Source organism: Rhodamnia argentea, chromosome 8 (assembly GCF_020921035.1).
Source record: "Rhodamnia argentea isolate NSW1041297 chromosome 8, ASM2092103v1, whole genome shotgun sequence".
Lineage (NCBI taxonomy): Eukaryota > Viridiplantae > Streptophyta > Magnoliopsida > Myrtales > Myrtaceae > Rhodamnia > Rhodamnia argentea.
The window spans coordinates 24,096,509-24,108,707 of NC_063157.1; the positions used below are offsets into that span (position 1 = coordinate 24,096,509).

The window sequence follows — 12,199 nt, forward strand, 5'->3', positions numbered from 1 at the left end:
AAAAAAATTAGTTTGGAGTAAACTTATCACATGTGTACCAGTTTGAGATTTTTCGTGGTATTGGTCTGTTAATTAGTTAATTCGATAACTGACAAGACCTTTCTAGGCCTATTGAGCTACTTAATTCTCAAGAAGAATCCCCACTTGAGATCATGTTCCCCTTCGATTCGAGAAAAGATTCTGTAGACTTCTTGGTGGACGATGTGATCGTTAGCGAAACATGCTAAGGAAGGTATCCTTTGGTCAAGTTGAGAAAACAATACTTTTAGTTTACAGAGCGATGTTTACCCTCGTAAAATTTCATGCATTCTAGATTTTTAGATAAAGCATGAGGTGCATAAGGAACTTTTTTTTTTTTTTTTGGGATAAACCCACAAAAGGATAGTCAATCCCCGACTGCATGGTTAAAAAAAACATAGCTAATGATCTTAGCGATCTCGTAGTTCCTAGATTTAAGTTTTTGATACAACTGAGTTAAATTATGCATCTTTTTGTTGATGCCCACAAGGGCCAAAACCCAGGATTTTAAAAGAACTGGGCTTCATTTTATGATCTGGCCTATGCGGGTTGGAATGCCCAAGAGTCATAATTATATTGCCCACAATCGGGTAAGTAATTCACACTACAACTTTGGACACAGTAAAAGCAAAACATATGTTAGTTTTGTCAAATCGGATTCAGACACGAAATCAATCTAAGAGTATCTTTTTTTGACCAAAAAAAAATCTAAAAGTATCTTTTCGTTTAATGAGCATTGTAAAACTACAAACAACTAAGAAGCAGCATCTTTAGGAAGCATGCAATCATAGCATCGGTAGCAAACACAAATTAGAATCCTTGCTGGCTTCTGTTTCCATCTCTAATAATTGCTTTCTCTAATTAGACAACTAGTTCTACGAATGAGATAAATTTTATGAAAGGAACATAAATTTGTAGTAATTAATATATCGCCATTCTCGTGTTGTGTGCGATCAATGTTTTGGAAATATACTGAACAAGTAGTATATCGGGAGGGGTGAATGTGACTCGTTTATTTTCAGGACCACGACAAAATCGCTTATGCACATCAATTTTGTACATCAAATCCTTAAAGAGTCCTTAGCGTTCCCACGTTTTGAGGTCACAGGACTTTGAAGCCGAGTGAGGGCAGCCATGAAACTGTGGCAGTGAAAAGTTGATCGAACACTTATGATTAAAGCCATTTCCTTCGTTTTCGCAGCTAAATCGTGCAGAAAGGACTGCGGCTGGGGAGCGTTGGTCATCGCTTGTTTCTCGTATCAGTTTCTGTCTCGTCCTTGACTTAACCGCGTGGATTTAGCGGTGCAGGAGTTTGCAAAAGACACGTCTCACTTCACTCGTCTTGGTCTCCTCTCTCCTTCAGAAACCCTAGATCATCGCAACACACTCTCCTCCTGCACCCCATCCCTCTATATATACGTAATTGACTTGCTAACTCAGATATCTCCCCACGCCCAACTATAGCTTTATCTTCTTCACCGTGTTCAACGACATAGAACCTTTCACTTCTGATCCAATTGGAAACCCTAGGACACAAAACAACCGGATATGGAGGAGTCTCCGACAGGTTTCAGGTTCTATCCAACTGAGGAAGAGCTCATTTCCTTCTACTTGCACAACCAGCTTTGCGGCCTTAAGCAGGACAAGCTTCACCGTGTCATCCCGGTGCTCGACATTTTCGACACTGAGCCATGGAATCTCCCACGTAACACACAGTCCGCCTCTTTCACGTCTCCTAGCTTAATTGAACTAAGTACTAAACTGGGTTCTTGGAAATTTCAAATCTTGTTGCGCATCACCAGTGAACTTTCTTTTCCCCATGTTTTATTTGGTGAATTTGTTCTGCAGAGGTTGCGGGAGAGCTGTGCAGAGAAGACAGAGAGCAGTGGTTCTTCTTTGCGCCCATGCAGGAGAGGGAGGCCAGAGGAGGGCGGCCCAGCCGGAGCATGGCCACCGGCTACTGGAAGGCCACCGGGTCTACCAGTTATGTTTACTCGTCTGAAAACAAGGTAATCGGCGTAAAGAAGTCAATGGTTTTCTACGTGGGAAAAGCTCCCACAGGAAGAAAGACCCCTTGGAAATTGAACGAGTACAGGGCCATTGAACTCTCGCCGAGCAATCCTAATTCCACGGGCAGTAATGGCTCCATTCCAAAGGTGAACATGATATCAAGAAAGTTGGCCTTTTATTTCAACTTTTGCTAACATATAAAGTATAAAATAACTTCGGGTGCACGACAATTAGATTATGCAATTTTCACTTGGAAAAACGTTCTTGTATTGATTTTCTTCTGTCGGTGTTGTGCATTTGCAGACTATTCAAATTTCGTCTCTAGTTTTGTTTTCACTTAGACTTTCACAGAAAAAGCAACAAACATTTTTCTATGCGTTTTGAGTTTCTGGAAGTAATGTACTTACAGCTGAAGCGTGAATTCACATTATGCCGAGTGTATGTGGTGTCTGGGAGCTCTCGAGCATTTGATCGCCGGCCACCGGAAGCAGTTGCTGGAGAGACAGCAATCCAGGTTAGCGACGGTGCTGCTAGCAGCGGAGGCAGAGCCAGTAGCGGAGGCTGTGGAGATGGAGATGCATCATTGTCAGGAGTAGTGGCAGGCAATGCAGGAAGTTCCAGTCAATTGGAGATGGCAAGTTTGGAAGAACCAATTTGGGATTGGGAGCAACTGGATTGGCTCTAATTTCATGTAGAGGTGCTCTGATGATGTAATTTTTCTGGTTATTGGTGAAATTATATGTGTATCTATGAGGATCAAGACATTGTGCTTGATACCCAATCAACAGGCAGGCCGAGTATGATATCCAGCCTAAATGTTGGAAATGAATCCTCAGCATCTATGTCATTTCACATAAAATTGATTAGGCCTAGGAGGTCTAACTCAAAAGACTAGGCTCAAGAAGGAAACTGATTTGCCTTTTGGAGCATATTCAGCGAACTTGGACTCCTAATTAGAAGAACATATATTTGTTTGCGAGCTTCTCCATACATCAATCTTTTTAAACTCGATGTTTGATGTGTCGAACACCACGGTCAATTCAAACTAGCAAATTAGGGCTAACAAAATCTCAGAGTATATTGTATAATAACAAAGAAAAATTGGGTTATCTTCAATTATGAGATATATAGTTCCGTTGCATTTGTACAGTGCACTCCATCCTTTTAAAATTTTTCATTGATAAATTTTTATAGCATTTCCGTCGAATACTAACTAATTTAACATGAGAATAATTAACAATTTTAAAATTAGTAGGTCGCATGTTTATATCCATAATCATACAGAGCGATTAAGCAAATCTGCATTGCACAACCGAAGTGCAAAAGATATTCTTTCCATCTCATAATATAGATCTACGTGTGTTTTCTTATCAAGATTTCTGCAAGAAAGATGATAAAATCATAAATGAATTATATGTTTCTTATATTTTTTAGCACATGTATGTCCTTTTGGAAAATATATTACAGGGTATCTTGTCTCTTTATGCAACGTTCTCCCGCAAAAACCCTAAATTATGATTGTTGATATTTCAGTATGTCTCGACGCATAATTAGTTACATCTTAAGGATTTCTTTCTCAAAAACTTGATTTATGTGATAATTTATTTTTTTTAAACAACCTACTCTCATTAATTAACTATCCAAATTGAAGATTACAAACGTAACTTGTGTAAAAAAATAAATTACACGACCTTTGTATCTTATACATGTCGATATTCTCACATAGTTCACTTGATTTAAGCATCACCTTGCATGAGAATCTATCTAGAATGTCATAACTTTATGTTCAATAGTTGAATGAGGTCAACTTATGAAGTTATTTATTGATTATAGTAATTTAAGAGTCTAAGGGATACAAAATCTTTTTATGCTAATTTCTGATGAATGGGATATAAGTTTAGGCTACAGTTCTATTTTCTAACTTTTTTGTCCTTTCTTTGTGAACTTAAACGCAGCTCCTCTGCTGGAAAAATTGCACCTCAAGGGTTGTGTTCATCAAAAGCACTTCATCAGGGACACTTTTTTAAAAAGACATTTGAAATCATACTTCGTGCATAAATTTTAGGATTTTTGGTATCCTTTTCTCTTTCCATAACTATGCAGATTTAGTAAAGAATATCTACTCCACCACTCTTTTCCATAATAACAAAATTGCAAGTGACTGTGAAACGCGTCGTGCTCGATCACATCGTTCAATCTGACTTTACATCGATTTTAGCAGTGGACAGAATTCCGGTTTAAGCTGGTCTAAAATTCTGTCTTAATTCTCAAAGCTTCCTTCTCTTCCCAATTAAGTATATCAATCAATGACATGTTTTCAACAATATGCTCGTGCTTTTGTTCTTTGGTTCTTATGACAAAGGCTAGAGAGTTTATCTTCAAATTTGTTCAATATTCCTCTCTTTGACTCTATAATTAACAGCAACAGCTCTCCACACCTGAAGACTTTCAAGGAGAAAGCAATTGGAAACTTTTCCGCCAGATGTAGATTAGAAGCCGTGACCTTACCACTTGCTTATGGAATGGTGACGTCGATTATTACATGATCCCGGATGACATCCTCCTCTGCTGTGTATGAACCTCTTAAGTTTCTTGCGGCCAAGATCTCTTTGGACCAATTACAGGGTAAATTGATGTGGAACTTTGAACAGATGGTCATTATATATTTTGTCTTAATCATGGAAATTTCTAGGTTGACTACCATGATGGTCATTGCACGTGTCTCGATTAGATTATTGTTGCCTAGAGCCCTCTTAGGTTCGATTTGAATGTCTTTGACATTGACCGAGGGAAGATCTCTGCCTCTTCTCTCCGATCTTCGCGAATGGAGGAAAATATGATACTTTCTGATGTTTTTTTTTTTTTTTTTTGGGTAAGGAATAACTTTCTGATGTTTTTGCCTCGTGACCACAAAAAAAAAAAAAAAAAAAAACAGTCAAGTAGGGTTTTATAGTCAAGCTTTGACGGTCAGCAAATAACCAGGACAAGAATTCTTGTGCATCCCGCCATTGTGAATGTGTTTCACCACACTCATGTTATCACAATGTACGACAAAGCTTTGGGAAGGAGAGGATGGGTTGGATTGTTTCGTAAAAAATAAATGGCTCAGAACATATTTTACTAAAAATGCTCACATATATCTCTTATAAAAACTAATAAACGATAAAATCATCACCGATCACGAAAATATTTGGACATAGATTGTTGTCGATAGTGAAAATTATTTTCAGTAATAATTATTTCAAGGACCTAATACCCTAAAAAACGTCCAACTTTCACTATTATCCCAATTCTACCTTTCGTGTCATAAAAAATCTCTAACTTTTGATCCAGTCCCCTTTTCAACTTTAGGTCCAGTCTCAATTCTACCCTAAGCTTCTTTTTGTCCATAAAAAACCCATGTCATAGTTCTACCCTGAACTTTCTTTTTGTCCTATGAAAAAATCTCAACTTTAGTTCTTGTCCCAATTTTACTGTCCAGTCCCCATTTTACCCTAAACTTTTAATAGTCTCATAATAAACCACAAACTTTTATTGGAGCCAAAAATTTGCCCCATTGACCCTCCATACAAAATTTGTTGTTGACAATTGAGAAATGGAAAACTCCTAAGCTCGACCTATTCGAGCGTCCCGAGCATGAGACCTATGACTGCGAGAGATGGAACATTCCCAAGCATGAGATATCAAAGATTTAGCGCAAACACTAAGGGCAGTTTTGACGGAGGGCCAATGGAGACAAATTTATGAGTCGCGTAAAAGTCGGTGATCTTTTATGAGAAAAAGAAATTTAAAGTAAAATTGAAATTGAACCTAAAGCTGGGATTTTTTCATGAGACAAAAAAAAAAAAAAGAGTAGAATGGATACTTGACCTAAAGTTGAGGGTTTTTTATGAAACCAAAAAAATATTTAGGGTACAATTGAGATTGTGCCTAAAGTTAGAGGTTTTTTATGACACAAATGGTAAAATTGGAACAAAAGCTAAAGTTGAAGGTTTTTTAGTGCATTAGGCCATTTTTGGAATAATATTTTGCAAATTATTCATTTTTTGTGAAACAAACGAAGCCTAAAGTGCAAGTTGGCTTATTAGCTATAGATGACATGTGTTCTATTTTTCTCCTTTCTTTCTTCATCCACCATGGTACCTATGCGTACCATGAGCCCACGTCATCGATGCGTCTCGATCCGGCATTAAAACCACGGACGTTGATAAAATAAAGTATGTAATATCTTAATCATCTTTAAATTACATAGCAAAAAATTGTTTATAGAATGAAGAAAAAATGAGGATGCCTTATATCATAAATTCTTGTGCGTTAATTTCTAGATGTGTGACTGGCTTGTGTGACTTGTTCTATATAAATGGCCTTTTAATCAGTAAAGTTGGATTTAAGGTTTGGGAAAGTGACAATACAATGCCATTACTATTTAGGTAAGTAATTAAGTGACACAACTTTAAAAAAAAGTTTACTTGAATGACCTCGTTGATTTCCTTTGTTTGATGATTCAAGATATGGAAATGGCTTATACGGATCAAGAACAGTGAAATTCAGAGGGATAAAGATCACCAAAAATAAAATGGACGGATGATTTGCTGAGTTATTGTTGGTTTTGATTTACTAATGATAATACATTTGGCATCTGGGTAATTTGCTTTTAGTAAGAAAACCATCGGCTCATGGTTTTGTCTTGGATCTTTGGAGGTTATTATTATCATTATTTTGTTCAGATATTGACACACGGGTTGTTTAAATCTCGAACCATTTCGTAATTAGGTTAATTAGCTGCATGAATGTTAATTGGTCCGACGTGGTTTTGCGAGAACTAGTTTTTTTCAACGAAGATACCTAGGATAACTCTTATGCTCGTGCATTCTCACTATCCTCGGTTGGTGTTCACTTAGGCAGTATTTAATCTAGGTCACACACCCGCATCCTCTGATAGCCATGTCAGCTCGATTTTGAGTTGCGGGGACTTGATTAGATATTTTATATAACTAGAATTACTTGATTAAAAATATTGAAAGTACAAAAAATTTGATTAGAAAAGCAGTGAAAGTATAAGGACAAAAAATCTTTTTTTCACAAAGAAAATTTGGATTGATGACTTTTATAGGCCTAGCTAGCATAGGAACCGGGAACCAGATTGATGGTCTATTGATTTTTTATAAATGGGATATAAGTTTAGGCTAGAGTTCTATTTACTAGGGGTGATCGGTTTCCGGTCCGATCAAGTTCCCTCTAGGGACAGGAAATCGAACCGGTGGTCTCTGTTCCCATTTTCTAGAACCGGGGACCGGACTGGATTGATCAGTTTGATTTAGTTCCCGGGTGGTCTAATAGAATTGGTAAACAATGCATGTTCTTAAGCGCTTGATGATAGTAATACATGGATGACAAACGAGACTCTGGCTACAAATTTCACTGAATATATAAAGACGAACTGTCACCTTGTCTCTGTAATGGTGTACATCTTTTTTGAGTTCGTTGCGGCAATACACAAGTTGGAAATCCTTTTTCAGGCCCTTCATTTCGTCACACATAGGATGAACCAGAGACGTGTATGTCAATCCAAAATAAAAATGGAAGATTCCTAGGACTTAAGCTCAAATTTACATGATCCGGAAGAAGTGCATCTCCACTACATGGTCATCGTACCAGAATTGAATGTATGCGACTATCAGTGAGCTAACAGAACCAAGACCAAGCACTTATATGACTTAACAAACAATCTGAGGCAGCTGCAGTTTCTGGTAAATTTTCATATAAAAAGTTACTGATGTGAGAGGAATTATCGGGTTGAACAATCAAGTACGTCCGACTCCATGGTATTTCATCGCGCGTGATCAAAATGATGAAGCAGAAGGAGCATAGAACAAGCAATTTGAGAAATGATTATTTTAGAATATATGTAATTGTATATTAAAAAAAAAGGGAAAATGGTCAGTCCGGTTCGGGCGGTGCATCGGTCCGGTTTACCCCGGAACCAATAATTGGATCGCTTAGACGCCGGTTCCATTTTTAGGAACCAGGAACCTGGTTGGAGCTCCCCAGAACCGAACCAACCTAGTTGGTTCAGTCCGATGCGGACGGTTTCCGATCTGATCAGTCTATTATGCTCAGCCCTACTATTTACTAACTTTTCTATCCTTTCTTTGTGAACCTAAACCAAGCTTCTATGCTGCAAAAGTTGAACCTCATTGGGGCACTTTTTTAAAAAGACACTTGAATTAATTGAAAGATCTATGATATGGACGTATGTTATGAATAAGTTCTAGGATTTTCGATATCCTTTTCTTTATCCATAGCTATGCATATAAGAATTTAGTAAAAAATATCTACCATGGCACTCTTTTTCATAAAAAAAAAAAATTATAAATAAACCCTGTGAGTTGCATTGTGATCGATCTTATCGTTTAATATGACTTTACATTGAATCTGGCGGTGCACAACATTCCCATTCAAACTAGTCTGAAATTCTGTCTTAATTCTCGAAGCTTCCTTCTTTCTCTTTCCAATTAAGTATATCAATCAATGACATGTTTTCAACAATTAGCTCGTGCTTTTATTCTTGGGTTCTTTTGACAATGGTATAGATAGAGTTCATCTTCAAATTGGTTCAATATTCCTCTCTTTGACTCTATAATTGACAGCAACAGCTCTCGACACCTGAAGGCTTCCCTGGAGGAAGCACTCGGAAACTTTTTCATCAGTTGAAAATTAGAAGCCACGACGCAACCACTTATGTAATGGCGACGTCGGTTATTACATGATCCTAGGTGACATCCTCGGCTGCCGTGTTTGAACCTCTCGAGTTTCTTGCGGCCTAGCTCTCTTTGGAGCAATTGATGTGGACCTTTGAACAGATCGTCGTTACATGTTTTATCTATAATAATAAAAATTTCTACGTTGACTACCATGATGTTGCCATTTTGATCGATTAACACGTGTCTCGATTAGATTATTGTTGCCGAACGCCCTCTCAGGTTTGGTTTGACTGTCTTTGACGTTGACCGGGGGAAGATCTCTCCCTCTTCGCTCTGATCCTCGCGAGCGGAGGAAAATATGATACTTTCTGATCTTTTTTGCCTTGTGACCACAAGAGGATTCAGCACACGCAGCCAAATAGGGTCTTACAGGGAAGCTTTAACGGTCAGCACATATCCAGGAGAAGATATGGTGGCTCGTAGGGGTGTGGATGGTCCGGGCCGGTCTGGTCTCGGCATGGAACCGGGGACTGGACCGTAGTCCCGGTCCCCATATTTTCGGGACCAAGGACCGGACCGGGACCTGTGGTCCTGGTCCGAGTTGGTCCCGATCCGGTTTCGGTCCCGGCCCAGAGGGACTGCTAACTATTGAAAATCTAGTCAACTTAATAAACAATGCCATGGTAAAAACATAGCAACTCGCTATGACTTTTATGATTGACGAACTTGACCAAAATGTTCGAATTCAATACCAAATCTAGCCATTACATGATAAAAACATCACCAACCGCACTCAAAAAAGCCTGTAGAGAGAAAAGATGATCAAAAACAAGATGGAAAATAAGACTAAAAAGAGAGTCTTGAGGAGGAGAGTGCAACCGTGCAAGGTTGGGAAAAAAATGGGCGGTGGACTTTTATTATTCTGTTTTGTTTTCAATATTTTTTTTTTGCAATTGTATATATTTATATATAAATAATTATATATTATTGGCGGTCCAGTTCGGGCCGGGGTGGTTCGGTCCGGGCTGGGCCGGTCCGGTCCCAATACAAGAAACCCGAGGACCGGACCGCCCATCCACCGGTCCCATTTATTGGGACCGGGGACCGGACCATCCACCTCAAGGACCGGACCAACCCGGCCGGTCCGGGCCGGTCCCGAGCTGGTCCGGGCCGATCCAGTCCGGTTTGCACACCCTTAGTGACTCGTGAACAATTCTTGTGTATCCCGGCATTGATAATGTGTTTCACCACATTCATTTTATCACCACAAGAGGATTCAGCACACGCAGCCAAGTAGGGTTTTACAGGGAAGCTTTAACGGTCAGCAAATATCCAGGAGAAGATATGGTGGCTCGTGAACAATTCTTGTGTGTCCCGCCAATGATAATGTGTTTCACCACATTCATTTTATCACCATGTAACACAAAGCTTTGGAAAGGAGACTGAAGTGCAAGTTGGCTTCGCTATAGATGACGTGTTATGTTTTTCGCACTTCTTTCTTCATCATTGATGCGCCTCGGTCCGGCATTAAAACCACTGACTTCGCCACACCTCTCACATTCTTCTCTCTCTGAATGTCACGATCCTCAATCATGATGGTTGGAACCTTTGTCCGTTCACTTGCATGGACGCCGCTCGCCTCGTAGGGCACCAAATCTTTGTGTGTGTGGTGGCCGACCTCCACGAGAGCGAGTCACCAGATATTCCGACCTCCATTACCATCATTCACATTTCACACACGGACACACAAGCAACGGTGACAGTTGATCAACGTAACATTTCCTCGTCTTCTTAATTCTTTTCCGCATAAGGGGAATGATATTTTAATAAGCTCGGACTACGTCGACATTGAAAGAGGAAAATTGATGATACAAAGACAACGTTTGAATCTGCCCAAAAAAAAAAAAAAAAAAGGCAACCTACGAAGACAGATAAGACAAACGATTTTAGCAAGAGGATGGACGACTCAATTTCACCACCTTTTGGTGTCGTGAGTCAAGATTGATGCACGTTACATGAGAAAGTAGACACATATAGCCCAACAGGACATGACATGTCATGTGGGGTTACAGTTCACAAACAAGGACTGTTTACGATGTGAAAATTTTCAAAAGTTATATCGTAATAATACCGCTCATTAATCCTTCTCAAACAAATATTATTTTGGCTATTATGTGAAGACTTCCTACCTCCATCTTTTCAAACTACTTACTCTATTTGTAATATTAGGGAATGCCCCTAAACTACTGTACTTCATCTGCTTTATAATACTTATCTTTTAAATAATAATAAAAAAATACTGCTCACTAATCACATTTATTGTTCATTTACTTACAAATGAAAGTTCTTTATGAAGTCATTGGTACCTGAAACTTTTTAGAAAACCTGATTAATCCCCTAGAGTCCCGGCAGTTCTTCCATCCCCCCATATTTCATGTAACTACTAACACGAGAGGTCCCTAGAGGTCGCCTTGGGTACGATGAATAGAAACTCTCTAGAAAGTCAAAGGGCACTTACTCTAAAGTTTATTTTGCCTCGTCGGACCGGAGTAAAATGGATTGGCAACGGCTTCCGAAGGAAATTCTAAAGAAGAGGCAAAGTGATTCCAATAAAGTGCGTGGACCAATTGAGATTCAATGTCGGCAGGGCCATGAAACATTATAAGTAATTGGCCTTGATAATGACATGTTTCTCCATTAAAGAAAGGGACAATGAGCCCATCAATATAGAGCACTTCTTTGTAATGATTCCTAACCTTGGATCACTCCCAGACCGTTCACCCAAAAGATGCCACGACAAAAGAAACTTTTGACTTTTTAACGGTCTGATTGGACTGAAGTAAGGTCCGTTGAACAATTTTTATCCAAAATTCAAGTTTGATAGACGGGGAAACATGCCTAGAAGGGGCTTTCAAACCAAGGGGCCGGAGAAAATTAGAAAATTTGAACGGTGATCCTCAGTCACGATCATTAATATGTGCAGTCATAAATTTCAATTCTACCCCCTATTCATATAGATTTTGATTTTGATGAATGATTACGTGTTTGGTACCGTATCTTTTGAAACTACAACATGCCTCAAAATCGAGGGAGGCATTTTCCTAAGAATGGCTACAGTCATAACGAGTTTTCCCAATACCTTATAAAAGTGAAGGTTAATACTACGAAAAATTTTAAACTAATATATTTATGATAAATTTATCTCAAATTATTTTTTGATCACAAAAAAATCTTAATGGTACACACTCTGTGACAAGTTTTCTCTGAATTATTTTTTTACTACAATAAATCCCAAATTGGTACATCTGTGACAAATTTAACACAAATTATTTTTTTCCACCAAAAATTCTAAACTGGTACACATCCGTGATAAATTTACCCTAAACTAATTTTTTGACTACTCAAACCCCAAACTGGTATACCTGTGATAAATTTACCATTCGTTTTTTCCCATTTAATCAAGATAA

General features: G+C 38.6%; 1 protein-coding gene across 1 annotated transcript; it reads left to right on the forward strand.

Moving 5' to 3' along the window:
- The first annotated feature begins 1,477 nt into the window (after positions 1-1,477).
- LOC115735239 (NAC domain-containing protein 90-like) lies at positions 1,478-2,785 on the forward strand. Its single transcript, XM_030666371.2, has 3 exons — positions 1,478-1,723; positions 1,867-2,174; positions 2,438-2,785. The coding sequence occupies exons 1-3, from the start codon at positions 1,567-1,569 to the stop codon at positions 2,711-2,713; spliced, it is 741 nt and encodes a 246-aa protein (XP_030522231.1). The 5' UTR covers positions 1,478-1,566; the 3' UTR covers positions 2,714-2,785.
- Positions 2,786-12,199: the final 9,414 nt, after the last annotated feature.